The 22,634-nt window shown below is 41.3% G+C and overlaps 1 protein-coding gene across 4 annotated transcripts in view; it reads left to right on the forward strand.

Moving 5' to 3' along the window:
• Positions 1-22,634, forward strand: part of enox2 (ecto-NOX disulfide-thiol exchanger 2) — a 195,663-nt gene that overhangs the window by 138,100 nt on the left and 34,929 nt on the right. For all 4 annotated transcript variants that reach the window (XM_047585232.1, XM_047585235.1, XM_047585231.1 and 1 more), the window contains 2 exons: positions 2,075-2,206; positions 18,051-18,206. In XM_047585232.1, coding sequence (XP_047441188.1) covers positions 2,075-2,206; positions 18,051-18,206 — 288 coding nt within the window. The remainder of the gene's footprint in view (positions 1-2,074; positions 2,207-18,050; positions 18,207-22,634) is intronic.

A 22,634-nucleotide genomic window follows, 5' to 3' on the forward strand; every position in this document is an offset into this window, starting at 1 on the left:
ATTCAATTTTTTTTTTTTACTTCTAGCTGAGGACACAAGCTCATTATCCATCCCCATACCTCAGTGCCGTAGATTAAAAATAGAAGTCGCGTTCAAATTTTAATGAAAATGTAAAGAGGCAAGTCAAATGAGTCACTGTTTATTTTACTGAACTCGAAGACTAGAAAATTCTACTGTTTTTTTTTTATAAATGTAAGGATCTCACGAAATTGGACCGAAGTGCAGACACCGGAGGGTCTTTTGGCTTAAAGAAGACAAACAGTGAACAGACGGCTGTCAAATAAATTTTAAAAAGGCAGAGCTGCGAGGATCAAACAAAAGGCTTGAAACGAATTACGACAGAAACAGCTAGACAAAGTACACACTTGAGCAAACACAGGTTAGGAACACCAGGGATGACATTACAAATGAACCTAGACAAAGTGACAAAAGAAAGAGGGAAAGACTCAAGCCTAAATACAGCCAAAGGGCTGATTGGTGAAGCCTGTGAGGGTGGAGCGCACAATCATAAGGGTGGGAAAACTTTAGTAAAACAGACATGGAACAAGATGGAACATATCACACACTTATCAAGTACTAGTATGTTGAATTCTGTATCATGACAAAAACACGACTTGTGTTTTTTTTTTTTCTCAGTTTGCTCTATTCATCATTATTTTTATCGGCCAAGTAAAATAATTCAGTTGGACTGAGGACGTCTCCTGTCGAACCCTGAGTGCGTGCACTCAGCAGCTCTGCTATGACAGTGCTGTAAACTGTAATAAAACAGCTATAACAGAGCTCGCTTCCTCTGCTCCCCTTCTTAATTTTAACTCGTCCAGTGTGTCCTCACTTAACAGGGTCGTGTTAGTTATCGAGCCTGCGACATCCTCGCAGCGACGCTCCGACACCGCCGCTTCCGCCGGGCTTCTCTGCGGCGGCGGCCGCAGACAGCTCTGAAATTAGCAGCTCGGAGAGGGAGGCGAGCGGCATTATTACGCATCGCCAGCTGTGTCTGAACACCAGGAATACCGGCGTAGCGGTTGTTTTTCAGGCAGACGTGCGCTTACACACACGGAGCGGAGTGTTTGCACCACAGTGGGCTCCACTACCGACCCTCTGAGGTGTGAAGTGTGCACAGGGTGCAGCGCTCCTCATCATTAACAGTAGTGTCGGCTTTGGCATCAGGAGAGAAGAGGGCAGCTTGGCTCAGCCAGCAGTCACAGCAATTTACAGGTCTGTCAGAGAGAAAGAGGTCAACCAGTGGAGAGAATTAAAACGCATTTAGAGTTGTGAAATAGACTGCGGAAGGGGAGAATGAGTCACTGGTGGATATGCTCGCGTTGCCTCTTCTGCGGGGTTTTTTGATGTGGGGACTTAAATATGTTATGCAGATATGCAGAAAGCCCGAGTTCTGGGGTCGTTGGGTTGAGAAGATGCGCTCTGGAGATGCTTCAAGTTTTTAAAGGTTTTATTTGCAGATGGCCTTGCAGATGCTTGATCGCATCGGGGTATGTGCGCAGGGCCACGGTAATCTAGTTTTACACATTTGTTATTTTCTTACTGCGGCTGACAAATAAAGTCTCTGGTCTCTCACTGCAGCATTTATTGCTGTACATTTTGTCTAGATGTGTGTGAATCTGCTCCCATTTATTCAACCTGCGTGTGCTGTTCCAAATAAGATACTTTATTATTAATTACTTTATTTAAGATACAGTTTTTTTTTTTCCACTCGTACAGCAGCATTTCCAGTAGAGCCTCGGTACAGGGAGAGAGAACGCATCTAAAGGCCAGGCTCTTGAACCTCTGCAGCGAGCCAACAAACAGCAGCATCAGGATGAATAGATTCACAGTGGCAGTGCTGCTGAAATCACTGTGGTGTCAAACTGACTGCCGGGTCACAGCTTCCACCCTCTCCTCCTCTTAATGCTTAAAGGAGTGATTTGTAGAAAAGAAACACCATTGTTGAGAAAAGAAAATCCGCTACCCTCAGTCCTTCCAGTCGCATGGTTCCTCTCTCGCCGTGACCCTTTTGTCATTCTGATTGAAAGGTCGCAGGACTGAGACTGACACTTCTCGCTGGTCTTTTCTGCAGAAGGCGTCTGTAACATGACGATGGACTCCAACTCCATGACGATACCCATGTCAGACCCCAACCCCTGGGCAACAGCCATGAACAACCTCGGCTTGCCCCCCATGGGAATGACTGGACAGCCGCTTATGCCAGGTACCAAACCTCACCTCACAACCCCGAAACTAAATCTGTGCTAAACATTTCTCTCACTGTCCCACTGCCAGTGCAAAGCCTGCACTGTACATTGCCATGTGAATTTCACTCGGATGTTTTAAGGCAAAATGTGACATTTGGGTTTTGACATACTAGAAAGATTGTTTCTTTCTGGCTAGAGATACAATATGCCTAATATTAGTTACCTAATACTAAGTCTCTTGTTTTTTTTTCACATTTCCATGTATATTATTCACTGATCTCTCTCTCTCTCTGAATATTTAAAGAAAAGAAAAAAATGGAAATGTAAAGAAAATCAATGCAAATCTCAGCGAAAGCTGTTAGCTCAGATGTGACGAAAATAGAACACTGAGACCATGAACAGGGTGCTTTCGTATTAGGTTGGGCAGATTTTCCGGATCTCATACGTGAAGTGTTAAGTTTGTGAATCTGACTCTGCTGCGGAGTTCAGACTGTCTGCTACTGTGGCTGTGTGGAAGGATGACAAAGAAGATTGCCATGTGTGGCCGTGCGGGTCATTTAAAATAAATATGCTGGAATAAACAGGGTGAGCTGAGTCACTAAAATGGGATTGCGAGCCGGTAATCAGTCTTAGGCTGGCACGCACAGACAAGCGAGCTCATGTGTCAGAGGCTGATATGACTCAGTCTGGCTGGGATCAGTAAAAAAAAAAGCTGCAACCTGTAGGCTGTAAAAGTTTTACAAGAGTCGTTAAGAAACGACTGCATGTTGCTTTCCAGCCAGTTATGCATACGCACGGCCGTTTCCTTTGTCTTCCACTTCTAATAACTTTTCACTCTCATCTCTCATCCCCTTGAGGTGGCCGTAATGTATTGCTGAAATGCAGATCCATGTTCCTGTGTACCACCAGTAAAAGAAACTTGCTTATTTTGTGTTGAGTGCACGACCTTAAGCCCCGTCCATGTAAAAAGTGGTTCATTTGGCTCTGTTGCCTAGGTAACCTTCATGTATATTTCACACCCCAAATGTTTATGAGTGAAGCAAGAAGAACACAAAAATACCCGTCTGGGTTAGCTATCAGCATGGTGAACTGTGCTCTGGATTTTGTTTCCTTGCTGTAAACTTTTGGGGGCCTCAGCTGCATTACCTGAAACTTGAGATTTATTCAACTAGCGTCCTCCCACTTTGTGTCTCTACAGCGTGCTAAATTTCATTAAAATTCTCTTGCCACGCCACGTTACTGCTACTCTGTATCTGTGTGTACGACCCTTCAGACTCTAAACTCTTTTACTTAATTGCAATGAAAGCTGAGTATGAACTGATATGAATTTTACAAAAATGGTTGACACGCCAAGAAAAATCATCTTCCCTCTGTATGTTTTGTAGTAGTGGTTTAATAGCAACATTGTAACAGTTGTGATGATTGAAACAAAAGGATTTCATTTACTTAGGTTCATTTATCTTGTGTTCTTAAGCCCCCAAATAATTTAGTATGCCTGAGACTGAGCCTCCATATGCTGATCTACCTCTAAAATATCCAGCCTTACTGATTGCTCCGCTATCTGTAACATTAGGTTCAGCTGCACCCTCCCACTCTCCCTCTCTGAAGAGTTATTCTGCCATGTCTTCCCTCTCTCTCCTCAGTAGAAAGCCTTTCCCTAAAGCCTTTTATAAATCACTTCCCACTTCTTAGCTGAAATGCACTTTCATATTTGAAATATGCCAGGCAGCGTGTGCACGTGCGTTGATGCGCTTGTGTGTGCACACGCGCACGTGTGTATATGTACTTGAAGACGAACGGTCCTCCAAATGCACTCCTTGAGATACATTAAGGGAAACACACATGCACCCATACAACCCTCCATGGCATATTTAGTAGTAAATAAAGCATTTTCCTTAAGAGAAGAGTGGAGACATAAGTGGAAGACAAATGTTTTATACAGACCAAGAGCAGAAAATTTGCATCTCGTGTAAGGGGCTTTTCAGAACTCACTGACCGTTGAAGATGCAATCCAAATTGGGGGATGAGCTAGGATACTTGTGTTTTCCTTAGTCCCATTTCTGTTCAGACAGTCAAACTAAATGCAGCCATGTGGAAACATTCTGTTTTTTGTTTTTGTTTTTTGGCTGTGCATGTCCCGAAGAAGTTTTTTCACTGTCCAAATGTCTAGAGGCAAATGTACTTTGTTACTCATCAATATCAGATCCTGATTCGTTTTCCAGCTTGCTGCTAGCAACTTTTGATCGCGCTCTGCGGCATCCAAGAATACAAAGCACACTCAGCTCTGCAAGACATTCAGTTCAAGTACAATATGAAGTTGGGTCAGATCGCGGCTGGATCTCAGTCAGAACCACTCAACCAAAGAGTCTCAGTGTCCATGTTATTGGTCAACATCCCAGTAATATTGCATTGTTCATATTGCCCAATCAAGTGGGAAAACAAACCAAACGCATTTTCAACCACATCGTCTTTTTCTAAATTGTGGGGCTGTTGAGACTCTCTTAGTCCTACTTTATTTGACAAAGGTGAAGCTGATCTTTTAACTTCATAGAAGGGAAAGCTCCACAGTAACCAAAGACACTAATGATGGCCTTGATAGTGTGCCAATAACAGATCTTTGAAACTGGCAAACTTATATGGAGCAGTAATTACTGATGCTATTAGCTGCACCTGTGTTTGGCAAGTCATAATGTGTGCTGTGAGAAATGTCAATTTAACCGCTCTTACACCTAATCAAATCCTTGGACGCTTTTTGCCCTCAGTTGCAGGGCAAAAGTTGCAGTCACTTCATATGAGAGATTTTTCTTACCCCAATAGAGTATTAATTATTCAACTTTAAGCTATACTTTATATTTTTACTACTCTATATTTTAGAGGGAAACCTTGCACCAAATGAACACCAGTTCATTTATCGTAAACCTTCAGATACCTCTAGTAACTGTAATATTCTATATGATGAAATGTTTTGGTTTATATGTTTTTCATTATTATTAACCTGGTGTTAACAAAATACCCATTAAAAAGTAATTACTGCTACTATTATAGTAATATTATATTAATATAAAAAAAAATATCTGGCTATTAATGCAAAATGTTAAGTAGTGATCAGACCATAGTCAGTAGGTTGTTGCTAATGCAAAACCATTTCCTGCATCTGCTACTGCACTGGATTGAAAGTATTTAGTTTGCATGGACTTTCATTATGAAGCAGTTACAGGAAATGCAACGTGTTCAGGGGTGAGCTTAGCACTACAGCCACTATTAATGGAGACATTGGCCATTTTTGACATTTGTTTGGTAGTGGATCTGTTTGAAATATTTCAGGGAGTAATGGAATAAGAAGGAGCAGCCACAGTGAGCTGTTGGATGAAGAGCTGCAGGGGTCAGGCTGCCCACCTTCTCAGTAAGGTAACCAACTCCTTTCACTGTGGCCTGCTGGTCACAGAATCTGCTGGGTGAAATCACAGTTGAACAAGAACAATTATTGCCAGAATTATCACATTTATTGTTAAACTGGATTTACTGTTACTGCCAGTGAGTTAACTTGAGCGTCAACTTTTGTGAAATCTTTCATTTGTTTTTAATTTTCACAGAGAAAATCAAGATTAATGAATTTACCAAATATGGTCCCTTGACCTTAAGTGGTAAGGCCTGAATACATGTAAACATGTATTAAGGCCATTAGAAAATATGTGCTGATTCAGACACCTGTTAACATCCACATCATGACATTAGACACCATTAGACAGTTATGCTCAGCGTTCATGAAGAGGTAGACTTCGCAGACCACGTTTGATCCTGATCTAACATGAGAATGATTTCTTGATCTTCTCTGATTGGCTGAAAAAAAACCACATGCCTCACTGAGAGGTACAGGGACACAATTTAAAACGTAAGCCTGAGTGACCCTATATGGTTCCATGCCCGGTAAAGGGTTAAGCCTTGAGTAGGGGTTAACCCATCAGATGTCAGAGGAAGAGTGAAGTAAAGAGAGGTAATAAGGGTGGAGACAGTGATGAAAAGGAGGAGACTCGGGTCAAGAGGACAGCTGTGACTGCTCCTGACAGCTGCGTCAGCCACTTTAACCCCGAGCCACATTAGACGACATGCTGTTCGTCTGCTCCTCGCAGAGCTGAGCTCACGTACTTAAACTCCTGCACTTCCTAGTCACTCTGTAATGATCGTGCTGGGCTCAAACTGTATTGAACATGAAGCAAAGCAACCTCTAATCACACTATTGATGATGGATTGCCACAGTAATGTGTCAATTAAGTATCTCATAGCAGTTGAAAATGAAAGTGATATTTTTCCTCCCCCAGCTGAACAGTAAAATACATACAATAAGTGCAGTCCTGAAATGTGCTGCATTTTGTCACCAGTCTGCACTTTAACTTGAATTATATTATATTTTCAACCCATGCATTTTTCATTTCACTCAAGCCCAAAAGAACATGTTAAACCCCATGAGAAACCTCAGTACAAAAAGAGACACTTAAACACTAAACTACCTTTTTGCTTTTCACTGTATTTGTTCAGAGTTTACAACAACTTACACAAGGACAAAACTCTCAGAGTTGGCCTCTGTGTGTTCCTCTGTGTCTAGATTTGGCTTTCACAAACATTTCTGAACACCTAGCTCTAAACACACATTCACATGATGTTGCAAAGTCCTATGCTGTCATGCAGGATTTGTTTCCAGAGCACCTTTGGCTTTGAAATAATCCATGTGGAACAGTTATTGATTCCCCATCATGACTGTACATCATTTTTTCCTCCTCTTCATTCCTACATCTAAACACCAGAGGATAATTCACTGTCACTCTGTTCTGGTTTGATTTTGGGGGGTGAAGCTTTGTGCGCTTGGTCAAATGTTTCCGTCATGTAGATTTAGTGTTTGTTTTTGTGTGTTAGTTATAAGCTCATTCATTGAAAGAGACCGCCTTTGCTGGAGTGCTTTCTTTACACATTTAGAGTATGCCTCTGTTTCATTCACTGTGTGGCTGGAATGAATTTCTTCACCACAGAGTCTTTCCCTGCCTCCAGCCAAGTGGATTTATCCAGACAGACAGCTGGATAAACAGACCACTGTGGATGGAGCCCTCAATACTCACAAAACCTGGTGCACATGTACAAAGATGACCGTATCATTTCTGTGGATGGACTGGGCATTGGTTATGTATATGAGAGAGTTTTTAATATACTTTAACATTATATGTTTTAAATAATTTTCCAACATTGTATGTATGCCTGTCCTTCAAAAGATATCCCACCTCTCTTGCTTTTTCAGGGATTTCCTTGCCATTAAGTTTATCCTCATCCAAACAAATGGTCAGATTCACAATGAAAACAGCCTTGGTAACAGACAGAGCTGTCCTTGTAGGGTAACCTTCTAGTATAGTTTAACATTTATCAGTCACCAAAACACTGCTCAGTTGTTATTAATAGACGGACAGAATCTTATCATGCCAGCGATTGTAATCTGCCAAGGCAGCACCATGACAGATGAACCGACATCACATTGCCACTAAAGCCTGGTTCAACTGTCAACTGGTCCACAATGTCTCGGACACATATTATTAGAAACTTCTGCATCCAATCCAATAAAGTAGTTTCTGAACACAATTTAAGGTTGGGTGGTCCGTACACACTGTAAAGCCCTGTGACGCACATTTGTGTTTCTGGCTCATGTAGAGTAAATTGACTTGTATTGCTCAATACCAGCGTTAGTATCTGACCCAGCGCAGGCTATTTAAAAGGACATACACCAACCACAAAAATGTGAACCCTAATAGCAAAAGCTAGATGGAGGTTTACTGATACAGCTTATGGCTGCCAATATCATCTTGCGCATGCTGCCACGTGCCAATGGGAGGTAAATACATCTGCTGGCTGTGCACTTTTGGTGTGGTTTCATTTTCTCGTGCACTGTCCAACTTTTGAGACCTGATGCACCTAATGTGGCTGGCACACAGGCAAAATGGACAAGCTGAAAACTTGTGTGTGTTCATCTCTGAAGGCATATACAATGCACCAGTGCCAGAGAGTGGGTATTACTACATGGCATATAACTTGTGGAAAGAGTTCACTGCAGCAAAATATTCTGCAATTGTTTGTCTTTGGAGGACACACAATACGTCCTGCACATTTCTAGCTATGTCAGACTACAGATGGCTTTTTTTTTTCCAGCAGCAATACCTATTGTTGAGGAGAAGACTGCAGTGACTCAAGCATACCTCAACCATTTTTAGCCCTGTGTGACCAGTGCATAGGGGATAACAACGGCCTTAGTGTTGTAATTTAGAACAACACCAATAGAACAAGACGAGACCGAAGCATTACATCCAGCGTCAGTTATTCATATTACACCAATGTTCAGGTCCAATCTGTCATGTAGTTGAGGCAGGTTTTATGGAAAAAGGTCAGTGGACACAGAAACCCAACAGCCCTGTGAGCAAATAACCTCCAGTACACATGATGAGGAATATTGATCCACTGTTAAGACTTCAGGACAGTTGAACGTAAGGAACCTGACCCACACGTGACAGGGAGGGAAGGCTCCAATCATATCTCTGGAGGGATATTGATTGTGTGCTCGGCTCTCTTAATAGTTGCAGTCTCAGGAGTTTCTGCCTCTTTTGTTGTATTGTATAGGCTGTGCAGTCAGTCTGAGCCACTGCTCCAGTGCTGAATATAGAACAGCAGTTTGGAATATGTAGATGTTAAGGTGAAACTTTTATTTGTTCTGGTCCAAACGATTTTTTGTGTAAAATGCGAATGCATTTCACTGCAAGATTCTTCCTCTGATCAGAGATTTTTTCTCAAGTACAAGAATTATTATTTCCAACAATTTCTCAATAGGGGACATCTGGTAACAATAAGATCTACTTGTTGGTTTTAGTGGGTTCGACCAATACCAGCGCTGATTGCATTACCTGGTACCTGGCGAGGTCATGTCTTAATGTTAGCAAGCACAGCGTCTGGTGACTGAAATCCCAGATTTTAGTGTGACCTTACAGAAAGGAAGAAATTTGCACCAGAAACAGCAGGAATCAACATCTGGTTTCAACATATTTGACATATGACAAAGAGAGAATATCCTCCTCCAGCAGCGTTTACCGCGGATTTCCCCAGCCTTCATCAGTGTTCTCTCTAGGACGTCCAGACTCTAAGCAGAACCAGATGTACTGCTATAGAGTTCCCCCTCTGCGTTTCTCACAAAATGTAGACCTCCCAAGGTGGTTTTTATTATCCAAGATAGCATATATTCTATCACTGTTCCTGTGTATATATAACCAGCACCACAGTATAGTTGCTTGATCCTAAGATTACGCTAATAGTTTCCAGACTTCTGGCACTCATGACAGTATCGTCTTTTTTAGATAGTTACACATTTAGTCACATTTGTTTAAAGCACTTCTGTAATTATTATTACTTGTCACTCCTCAATAAGGGTCTTGTGTAAGAATTACCACTCAACCTACTAAACAGTGGCCCTTAGATACTATGCCTGTGTGGTGAGCATTTGATGCATTTCAGAGACCAAGCAATCCAAAAAATACATTTTTTATCCATCTCTCAGTTCAAGCAGAGGTCAGCAACAAAATGACCTCGCCTACAAACATCAACACAGCAGTTTCATTTCAACAAATCTGCTTCACTACATCCAGGGACTGAGATGTTTTCCTGGAACAATATGAGTTAGAGTTTGTACTAATGCTATTAGTGTGGAGTTGTTTGAAGTTAACCCAAAAGCAACATATACACTCAACAGCCACTTTATTAGGTTCACCTTGCTAGTAAAAGGTTGGACCCCCTTTTGCCTTCAGAACTGCCTTAATTATTCGTGTCATACTTTCAACAAGGAGTTGGAAACATTCCTCAGAGATTTTGGTCCATATTAACATGATAACATCACACAGTTGCTGCAGATTTGTCGGCTGCACATCTATGATGAGAATCTCCCATTCCACCACATCCCAAAGGTGCTCTATTGGAGTGAGATCTGTTGACTGTGGAGGCCATTGGAGTACAGTGAACTCATTGTCATGTTCAAGAAACCAGTTTGAGATGATATGAGCTTTGTGACATGGTGCATTATCCTGCTGGAAGTAGCCGTCAGAAGATGGTACACTCTGGTCATAAAGGTAATGGACATGGTCAGCAACAATACTCAGGTAGGCTGTGGCATTTAAACCATGCTCAGTTTGTACTAAGGAGCCCAAAGTGTAGCAAGAAAATATCCCCCACACCATCACACCACCACCACCAGCCTGAACCATTGATACAAGGCAGGATGGATCCATGCTTTCATGTTGTTTACACCAAATTCTGACCCTGACATCTGAATGTTGCAGCTGAAATTGAGACTCGTCAGACTAGACAATGTTTTTCCAATCTTTTATTGTCAAATTTTGGTGAACCTGTGTGAACTGTAGTCTCAGTATCCTGTTCTTACCTGACACCCAGTGTTGTCTTCTGCTGCTGTAGCCCATCTTTGATGTGTTGTGCGTTCAGAGATGGTATTCTACATTCCTTGGTTGTAACCAGTGGTTATTTGAGTGACTGTTGTCTTTCTATCATCTCCAACCAGTCTGCCCATTCTCCTCTGACCTCTCATTTTTTCGTCCACACAACTGCAGCTCACTGGATATTTTCTCTTTTTTGGACCATTCTCTATAAACCCTAGAGATGGTTGTTCATGAAAATCCCAGTAGATCAGCAGTTTCTGAAATACTCAGACCAGCCTGTCTGGCAACAACAACCATACAACGTTCAAAGTCACTTAAATCACCTTTCTTCCACATTCTGGTGCTCGGTTTGAAATTCAGCAAGTTGTCTTGATCAACTCTACATGCCTAAATGAATTGAATTGCAGCCATGTGATTGGCTGATTAGCTATTTGTGTTAATAAGCAATTGAACAGGTGTACCTAATAAAGTGGTCAGTGAGTGTAGCTAAATCAGATAATAAAACAAATTAATGAAAAATTAATCAGATGAAAAAAAAAATCCATATTATACTACATTTCTTCATGATAGTGGGCAGTAGCTTCGTGTTTGCAGTTGCCCTTCAAAGTTAAGTCTGTTTTGCACAACCAGTAACTGCCCAGCAGCCCAGTACTCCCACAACACCTCAAACATGTGTGACAGCTTTCTTTTGTAATACTAGATGTTTTCTCAGAGGCGATGGCTTTGATTAGTCAAGCCATCAAGTTTTGAGTCAGAGCTGCTCTGTGGACAAAACTAACAAAAGATGGGCACTATCCACACACACACACGCACACACACACACATGCACACTCCACCATCAAGACAACATTGATCTTTTCACACACGTATTTACAAGTTTATCACAATTAATTTAAATGCGCATACTTTTGCATGAATACACACACAACGCCCCCAGAGAATAGATAAGCAGAATCCAGGGACAGGGAACTGTTCCCTGAATAAACAAGGATTCCTTTGTCTAGTGCATCCCACTCATCCTCAGCCCTACCAAACACAAACCACTGCACCAATGTATGCACAGTGGAATATGTGAAAACATAGTGTCATGTCTCATTAAGCCCTGTGCTCCTCATATGATATAAAGATATGAACCAGGTTCCTCTAATACTCGTGCTATAGCTCACCTGGATTAACATCAGGAAATACATATGATGACAGTCATTCCTTTGCCGTAAGCATTTTATGATCCTTGGACTGAAAGCCATGCCCTTTTCTGCTGACTGCTGCACTGGTACCGTGCCAGAGGTTTTTTGGCTGCGTGTAGGCGGACAGAGGGGAGAGGCGAAGACTTTCTTACCTTGAATATATTGTATGTCTGGCAAAGATAGACTCTGAAATTGGACTTTTCTGACCATTCTCACCCAGCTGTGGTAGATATATTCGGCTAGATAATGTTACGAGCTAGAGATTTGAGGTGTCAGATAAAGACGATGGATTTTGGAAGGCAACATAAAGTTGCTGATTCTTATTTAGATGTAGATATGGAGATGGAATAAGTTTTCTATAACGGGAAGGTGTTTTTCTCAGTATCCTGGCAGGTTGCGGCACTGCAGAAATGTCGCTGTGTAAGGAATTAAGTCAGAGATGTTCATATGAAAATGCAAAGAGGATGACTCTTGGCAGATATTGAGAGAGACAGCCTCTGGTATGGTTCCAGGTGGCATGGCTAGCTCGCCTCATTAGAGAATATTATCCAGCATGCCTCACGGCAACTGCCTATGTCCTCCCTCCTACCCTCCACCATCCGCTGACTGCTCGGATGGACGTTTAGCTTGAAAATCAGAGAGCAGAAGAAGGAGAGGAAGATGACATTAATAGCCAGGAGCGTCACACAATCAAATGTCTTTTTTTTTTCTGTCTGCACGTCCCGCATGACGGGCAGCTCAAACCATAATTACTTTGAACAAGGCTCCAGGAAATAGATTGTTTAACATCAAAAAAGACATGAATGAGAAGAATGAGAGGTAAAATGAAGAAGAATGCGCGTAATAACCTTAGAGACCAACTTTGTGCGCTCATGCATATTACTGTACAACAGAGAGGTGTTGGCAGGGAGATGTTTGTGAATTTCAGTTTTCCAGCATGAAAGAGAGCGGAGACTAAAGCTCAGAGACAAGTGTGGTGTAAAGGATCAGACTCAGACAGATGTGTGGCCATGTGTGGGTGGACCCAGCACCAGGTTTCTTTTGTTGTTCTTCTTCAATAGGACCCTTGTGCTCTGTTAATCCCTCCCCCGGGAATCTACTCAGTCCGACAGACCCTTCCATCCCTCCCGCTCAACAAGTGCACAGCATGTTGGCTAGTAGTACATGCTCTATCATTTATAATGTAGTATTGGCTCTGAAGAAGCAAAATACAATGACCATTTCCATCATGTTTACCTTATTACCCTTTAGTTGTCTATGGGCCATGAATCTCTGAATTTCTTTTTAAAAATTACTTGAATATGTATCTGACCTATTAACAACTGCTGCTGCTTAATTTTCTCTCGCTCCACAAATTGAGTATTCGACCAATCCTTTCAGCTCCACTCATCTTCCTTTTCGTCTGTACTGTTGTTGAATCACTAATCTGGCTCTTGTTATCTAATCATCCCCAGGCTGGTTTCTAAATTGCTGTTCATCTCGTTTACATTGTGAATAAATTTAACACAAGTATCTTACAATTGTGTCCAGTTAAGTTCTCTTTATTTTCAGTTTTTAATTCACAATTCAACATGATTCAGTTGTATTTTTTCATTTTTTTCCTGTTTTTCTGAGCTCAGATTGTATTTGACCCGATTTCTTCCGATTTAACTGTTAAAGACGAGTACAAACATGATTAAAATGTTCTAAATCTACACCAGACTGCTTTTGTCATTGCTAGGTTTCGCAGTAAAAGGTGTGGAGGACAGTGCTCCTGTGCCATTATTCCATTTCTTTGAAGCCTTTGGATTTGTTCTAGTTTCAGATAAAGCTGCTCTGATGTACCTCTATGACACACTCACCCACTCATCCCTTTAGCATTATCGTTGGTGGTTAGTGAATTGAGCTGCCTCGCTGTTTGTCCTTTCATAGTTATGAATGCCGTAGTGGCAGCAGCTGCTTATTAACCTCATTCTACCTTTACATCATCGACTTTAAATGTAATTTAAGATTTTAAATCATATTGATCTCCTGTGACGATACTGTTGGACCTGGTCCGGGCTGCTTTTGTGCTATCCCCACTAACATGAGATGGTTTCTGGAAACAAATGACATGGATCAAATCAAAACCCACATGTTTTTATATTTATTTTATTACGTTGAATGCGCACTGATTAGCGATATAGTCATTTTAAATATTTTTGCCAAGAAATCTTAGCAGTAAATGCGGACGTACGTCCTCTGTGACATTTGAAATGTTCTAAAACAGGTTTTATTTGACCAGTTAGATCTAACAGACTTTCTACACTGATGGCAACATCAACACACGCACGTCTCAACTCTTGCTCTCATTGGTTTTCTTTGCTACGGGTGTCATTTGCTGCAGTGCTCCCTCTTGTGGAGGACGTTCAGCCTTGTGATTGACTTCCTGGTGCTTCACTGGGATTGTGAGTCTTCAGTGTTGTGTAGACTGTCAGTCGCTGCCTCTGATCACTTTGTGTCTGCATTTGGCAAACATTTGAGTTGTCTGACTTAAAGTGCAATATATACAGTGTGAATTATTTTTTTCTTGTTCTTACTTCTGTTTACACACTGCTGACAATTAAAGGAGACAGGATCAGCATAGCTTCTTTTTTTTATCTTTAACTGTGCAGATGTAGTCATCTGTTCAGAACAAAGTGAAAACCATTTCATCTAATTACTGAGCATTATCGGCAGCTCTTGATATTTTTCACCATAGAAACAGCTACTGTGGTGTTACGTCCGTAAGCAGCACACATAACTCTGCACCAAAGAGCACCTTCAGATTCTAAAATCTGCACTCGGTGGTGATAATATCCAATCACGTGATCTCCTTTGAAATATACGTGTGCTGAGCGAATGAAACAGAAAGCGGAGTAAGTGTTAAAAAAAAAAGCCTAACTTAGATTAAAATAGAAGTTACACTCTAATAATCAGTAGCACATAGTAAAAATTTAAATCTGGAACTCAACAGGAGAAACTACATATTCATCTCAGTCCACTTACAGTCGACTTTACAATGACATGCTCTGAAGGTGGGAAGAAATAACCGTACTGATGAAACAAGTCCTTGAGCTATTTTGTTGAAAAAGGGAGACGAGGGAACTGTGGTGGAAAGCTGAGAATCCTCTGGAAGAAGTAAATAATCTCCTTCATTACACACAGCTTTGCTACATGCTGGCTTCAGGTCTGACTTTTAATGGTTGAGATAAACATATAGGCACACTAACAACACACACACACACACACACACAGTCATTCCAGAGGGAACAGGAGCATCGCTGCAGTGAAATTGCACCCTGATGGAAACGGATCGCTTTCTCCATGTGAGCTGAAATCCGCTTTGCCTTACATCAACATGCAACATATGAACTCATGTGTGTCCTTGTTGTATCACTGCAATAAAAGAGCATAGGTTTGTTGATAAATGGAGCGTGGGTAACAAGAATTCTATTTGCAATATTTTCTTCTTTTTTTTCTCTGCACTCAATTTGGTTTTGCGGTTTTGTTTCCACAATCCCTTTCTATACAAATGGTTTGGCATTCGGGTTATTATCCTTCACCATTTCTTATCAACCTGATCCCCATCTTCATTTTCTTCACCTCAAGATGCAGAAGAACTCATCAATTGCCTGGCAACCAGGCTTCTTATCACCTGTTCCTTATCAGTCTGTCACCTGGTTACAGACTGATGGTGTGCTACATAGTTTTCATTAATTTCCTCTTAACTTAACTCACTTTGCTCCTTTTTTGTTTTGGGGACTATGTGTCTCTATCTGGCCCCTATTTTTCTTCCCTCATTTTGTACTTGAGCCGGTTTTATCAGTCTAACATATTTATTACACCCTCTGCTGCTCCGGGGACCCATTCCGACTCTTCGATAATGTGCATATTTCTTTATTCTCCTTCACTTAGTGTCATTTAATCCAACCATTTTCTCTCTAACAGCAGATTTAGAGGGAATGGCTTATGAGGAAAGGCTTCTATATCCATCTACTTCCAGTTAATGCTGTATACTGAGGAGCATTAAATATGTTTTTCTTGGCCAGATTTGTTGCTGTTGAAGATGAAAATAGTCACAATTGATGTGGAGCCCATGTAATGTGTGCTTCTGTTATTTCCTCTGGGAGAGCATTAACACGGTGAAGTAAAAACGTAAAAGGATTCTAAGAAAGAATTTCTCATTAAAACCTAAGAAAACAGTTTGAGATGCTTAAAATTTGGTAAATTCTTAAGTTTATTCACACCTTTGTCATGGTATGTTGTGCTGGGCTCATCCTGTGTGGAATGGTTCAGACTGGATATAAGTATGTGATCGGTATTAATTACATACATATCTTTCATATTCATTTATTCAGTATTTAAAAATGAACAAAAACACTTTTTTCAGTAGCTTCAGAAAGATGCCGTTTTTTCCAACATCGTGAGTGTAGGTGTGCAACTATTCCTAATTTGCATTTGTAAAACCATGAAAATATTATTAGTTAACAAGATTCGATGATAGCAAATGCAAATGATTCCATAAACAAACTGCAGATGCTGTAAACATTAGGTCGTAACAAGGAAACTAAATAGACAATAGAATAGACAAGGTGTCAGATTATTATGTTCTGTTTCCTGTTATGAATCACGCCAGTGAAATATGTCAAAGCTACGTTCACATCAGCTGGGATGAATGAGTCCATCAAGACTGTTGACAACGTGACACCATTATCCCAGTGTGGCTTTTTATTTCGCTGAATGATTCTCCTTCATCTATATTAGTTGGCTCCAGGAACTTCTTATAATGTAATACCATGAAGGAGGAAGCTGGTTGGTCCCAGAATTCAGCCTGCAATTCTTAACCGATGCCAGTGTATCTAGGAAAACTAGCCCTATTTTAAAAGCTTAAATACTTCCACTAAATTTTAATACGGTTTTATGTTTGTTCCATTTTTGGACAAAGATAATTAATAATCGTAGCCTTAAAAGCAAAATGAATAAGCTCACTGTATGTTGGGGGGAAAGGGGGAACGCTCCCCTGTCATAATTACAACATCAATTTGACATGGACCCTGTTTAAGTTGGAAACTGGTAATTATGATACCTTCAACATGACACGAACATTGCCGCCCCCATAGGAAGTACAACCCAAGTAATTAATCTGGCAAGCGTACGTCCGCAAGAATGAAAGAGAAAGGAGTAAAGTACACGGCAGTTACTTCAACACCTACTTAGCATCGTGCCAGAGGAGGCATTTAGTTGAGCTGATAAGTATAAAAACAAACAATACTTGTACTTAAGCCATTTCTTGATTCATGTATTTTTATTAATTTTATATTAATGTGGAGCCCTTCAGAGTTCCATCGTCCTCTTGTTTAATGTCTCTGTCTCTTCCAACAGCATTGACCACGTCCACATATTTACATCTACACAAACTCTTTCTGTGATTTTGATTTCATTAAGCGTGTCTCACATTTGGCAAATACAACATAACACTCCTGTAACATGGTTTTAAGCCAGCGTGTCAGATTAATTGTGTTGCACGTCTGTTTTGATGCAGTTTGCCTACGTGTAATCCTGAGTGAAGGATTTCTTTTGTGAGCTGTGTTCTTGGATCCACATACACAGGTGCATGAGCACTACACATCCTGCGACATGACTGTCGACTCCCAGCCCTCTGTGGGTGATGTCACGGCACACACCGGAGGGCAGCGTCTTTTCCATTTCAAAAACTTCCATACAGAGAAACGTGTGCACATAAGAGCACACATGTGTCAGTACAGATGCCAGTGTGTCCTCGTATCTGTGTCCATGTTTTCCCAGGTGCAGGGTGAATCGGTGCAGTAAATAAAGCTCCTTTGTTATGTAGACCCAGCTACATTATCTATAAGGTCATCATTCAAACAGCAGGGATGACAGAGAGAGGGTGACTCAGTAAAAACTTCTTAAAATATGCATGTCGTTTATGTGATGATTTATTCATGAATGGCTGTGTATTCCATTATGTGCAGACTGCTTCCGTGTCGCTCGTGTTGACAGGAGAACCACTCAGGGAATAAGCGCACAGTGTGAAATGCAACTTTAAAGATTAAGTGTGGGTTAAAGTGATATCTGACCGAAGGTTAGCTGTCGAATACAAGTCTGTGGTTACTGTGGAGGTGTTGAGAATGAATTACAGTTTGATCTCATTCTTTTTTTCTTTTTCTTTTTTTCCCTGCCTGCAGATTTTGACCCCAATCTTGGTATGATGGCTGGCATTACTCCCATGAACCCCATGATGCCTGGCATTGGCATGGTGCCTGCAACTCTCTCCCAGGACATACCAGTTATCAAGGAGATCATCCACTGCAAGAGCTGCACCCTGTTCCCCCCCAACCCCAGTAAGTCATGACGTTATGCTAATTCTACACCAGTGTTTTCTTCTACAGTGGAGCCTCATGTAAAAGATTCACGGTAGAAGACGTCCACTTACACCTATCAGCCACATTAAAACCAGTAGGAGGAAAGTAAATAACATTAACCATGTTGTGACGATACAATGTTCTGCTGGTAAACCTTTAGTGTGGATGGTACTTAGACATGTACCATCCTAGCCCAGACCAGACATTCCCACTCACAGACACACACAAAAACAATTTAGGAACAATTAAAGAAAAAAAATAAAAAATGTACCTTCAATACAGAACAATACAGAGTGTTGACTTGGCCTCCAAAACAACTAAATAACCAACTGATCAAGGGGCCCTTCCCCTCAACCCACAGGACCTAAAGACCTCCACTAACAACATTCTGTTACCACACAACTGTTTTGGAGGCACAAGGAAAATCTACACAATAGTAGGACGGTGGTCATAATGTTATGCTTGATTGGTGTATATTATTGAGGCTGTAGATGATAAAAAGATTATCTAAACAAGGACTAAGGGGCATACACATAGGAAGAGATGAACATTGATGGATTGCAGTAATTAGCAATGCAAAGTGGACGGGTCCCAAATTGAACAAGTTGCATCTTTGAGGCTGCCAATAGGACCAATGTGAAGGATAATTATAGTTTCTCAAATGTTTACCTCAAGGAAACACTCTCCAAGACTTTGGTTCCTACCACCACATCCAGCATGCGAAATGCAGCCTTGAAGCATCAGGTGGACTCAGATAGAACGGTGCCGTTGTTGGGGACATTTTCTCTTCAAATAGAGCAGTGATGGCAGCAAACTGTGTCCGTATGCCAACAGTATTTTTATGTTGTGCTTGTTTCACTCTGACATATTAGCGATGGGAAATACCAGCGCAACCAGATCCTGGAATGTCCTCAACCGACCATCTGTCAGCGATGGGCAACGGGTGAATTGGTTTATATGTGGACGTTTTACAACCAGATCTCATGACTTATCCCAGTACTTACGTTTACTTCCGATCACGTCAATATGGAAACCTTAATTAATGAGTTGGTCCATAAACCGAGAGAAAATAGTGAAAAAATTCTACTTATCAAACCACCTAAGGTGACGTCTTGTGCGCTGTAATAATCCAAAGCCCCCAGATATACAGTAATCAGTTTATTATCAATGAAAAATAAGAAAACAAGCAAATATCCACAGTTACAAAGCTGCTACTGTTTACTTTGAAAAATAATTTCAAAAATAGTTTTGGCTTTTAATTTTCTTTAGATCAAATGGTTGTTTTAGCTCTCCTCACATTTCACCGTGTGCAACAAAAGAAAGATTAAAATGACAAAATGAGTTATTGTGCATGCCAGCGTGTGCATTTGTTTGGATGATTCATCTCTGTGAGGAAATTTGAGATTACACTTTTGTTTAGATGTCATGCCCTAGACTTTTATTAAATCTTTTCCCATTAACCTCATCGCCCTGAGCTGCATTCACATTCACATGAGGAACTGTGGGACTTTTCAGAGCAAATCCCTTTGTATAATGTGACGGTGCTGCACAAGCTGTTGTTTGTATTTGTCTCACCACCTCCTTCCAATTATCCAGGGTTAGGGAAGAAGTAGCGGGGGGTCCTTTGACTGATCCCACCTTTGATTTTCAGGAAAAGTTTGTGCCGGGGGATTTTTTTTTTTTTCAAACAAGCGTTCATGTCATCTTCAAGGTGAACTTAAACAAAAGCTCCTCATCGCAGCTGTATTTGAGAATTTACAATCCTTTTAGAAAATCTACACTATTGCATTCTGTTAGTCAAATACAGTTTGGAGATATTCCTGTATATGTGTGATCTGTACTCTGGCTGAGAAAAATGTGATCCAATAGATTTCAGGAAAAATAGCTGATTTCAGTACTTGATTGAAAGTTCATTTTGTCAATAAATTACAACAACTACACAGACTGTCACAGCCATTGTGTGTGGAAACCTTTGTTCCGTGTAGTTTGCCTGGTTTGCGTAGACTGATTGACACCATGACTTGCACCAAAACCTGGAGGAGTCCTCAGTTCCCTATGGATGTACTGTATTTATTCATACTTTCCTGTTTGTCTACTCCGTCCCACCCAGTCCTCTCTTTTTGATTCCCATCTCCTCTTAAGATCTTTTTGCCTGTCACCTATTTCAGTGTCACAAAAAGAAGTTAATCTCTAAGCCAAGCATTTTCAATAGGCAGACATCTGAGGAAAAACCGTCTAGGCTTGATTCTCCTCATGAAAGTCAAGTAACTCTGCGAGAAGCCAAGAGGCACGGTGGCCACCCCGAGAGAACCGTCGTCTTATCTCGTTGATTGTGCGTCTCTGTGAATCTGGAGTTGTGTTTTCGAGATCAGCAGCTCTTCGTAGTTTGGGCCCAGGTAAGGGGCCAGACAAAAACATGGAGCGGAATTCCGACATCTCCTGCTCGACTACTAATTGCGTCTCTGCTTTGTGGCGAGGGTGTAGTTCTGCTGACTTAATTAGACCGTGACCAACGGGCTGCACTGTGGCGGTTTACAGGCAGTTGTGAATATGTTGATATTAGAGCTCCAATTAACATTTATATTCTTCCTCACAAGCAGAATAAAGATTAAGAATGCGGGGGAAGCTGAAGGAAAGATTTCCCAGTCTGAGCTTCTAGGTTCGTACTCACTCCACGTCTAGAAGGAGGTTAGAGTAGAACTGCTGCTTCTTTTTTTATTGAAGCCAGGATCAAACATCTTTTCTCCCGGGCACCTCTAAGTGGATGAATTCCAGACACGTCTACCTTCAGGGCACACTGGGGCAGATCCAGAAAATACTGTAGGGATTATATATTCCTCCTAGACTGAAAATGCCCCCCCCCCCCCCAAAAAAAAAGGAACTGAAGGAAATGGTGGAAAGAGGGACATTGGGGATTTATCTGGGGATTTCTGCAGCCAGCGTAATGCTAGACATGCAGAAAGCAGTAGAAAGTCATTAGTTAGGTAGAAAACCTTTTTTTCTGCCCATACTGTAGGAGCAGGGGGTACAAAGTGGCTTTATTGAAAAGGCCCATTATATAACCTGCCAGAAACTTCACATGAAATTTCTTTTGAAGTCTGCTGTCGCACAGGTTACTGCTATAGCCCAGGATCTTGGACAAAAACAAAGTCTACCAGGGCTCTTACATTAAATACTGTGATCTGCAGTTATTGAGTTCATTCCTTGAAACATGGGTGCAACAAAGCCGTGGTCATCTGGCAGACTGTCAGGTAAATGAAAGGAGAACATTACTTCATACAATATGCTGTCAGAAGTGCTTTTATATTCAAACAGTAATGTATGAAGACAGCTCAATGTGGGCGGCGGCGGCCATAATCACTTGGCAGTGACGGGCTCCGCTTAACTTCCAGCTAGTCCAAAAATTAGGTCTAAGCTTAAATAAATCAAGTGTGAAGCTCAGGTGGTGAAGGAGTGGTTAAAAAAGCTTCAAAAAGTGATGGGATATGCAACTACATGTCAACAAACACTTCTCCCCTGTGCCAGGATTCAGAGCAAGACACATTCAGAAGCCCAGTCCAACTGAAAACAAAACAAAACAAAACAAAAAATGACCGGCAGGCTAGCTGTCAGCTACCAACTAGCAACCAGGCAGTATGCGGCACATCATTGGGGTTTTCAAGTGGGCACAAGTAGATGGTTTATTATTCATTATTTGAGCAACAAAGCGAAACACACACATTCAGACTTTCAGCAAATATCGCAGGAAAACACGCTGGTGTCTCAGCAACAAGCTTGCATATGCTGTCCATCACAAGTAGTCATTACCCTCTTGCTGCAGACACTCAGTCTGACACCACGTGCAGCATCCTCTCTCACTGACCTTTTAGCAGAACAACAACAACCCCTTAAGCCCTCCCCCAGCTCTCTCCCTCTTCGGTCTCCTCGGTGTGCATAACCTTGCCATCAGGGTGCATCGCCATCAAGCTCTTTCCTCATCGCATCTCTCTCTATTTTCTTCAGCGAAACTGTCCCCATTTAGCCTTGACCACACATTCACCTCCTCCACCGCCACTTCTACATACTGCGCCTCGGCTACACAGTGTTGTGTTGAAATGGTAGGCTTTTTTCCTCCAATTGATTTGGAAAGATTTTACTCTTAACATTTGGACACATGGCCTCGATGATTAAACAGTACATAAAGCACGTTGATGCCTTTCTCCTATTCTCTGTTATTTGAACCTCTCAAGAGAACATCTTTAATCATCTGTAGTGAAACATATTGTTTTGAGTTTTGATGACACTAGCAGAGTGTGCCATTGTTACATACACACACATATAGACACTCCATTTAACTTGTATAAAGAAGGACGCCTAAAGAGAGGAATATTGTTCAGTTTGCTTTGTTTCTGTGTTTATACAGATGTG

This window comes from Mugil cephalus, chromosome 5, assembly GCF_022458985.1.
Source record: "Mugil cephalus isolate CIBA_MC_2020 chromosome 5, CIBA_Mcephalus_1.1, whole genome shotgun sequence".
In the NCBI taxonomy this organism is placed as follows: Eukaryota; Metazoa; Chordata; class Actinopteri; order Mugiliformes; family Mugilidae; genus Mugil; species Mugil cephalus.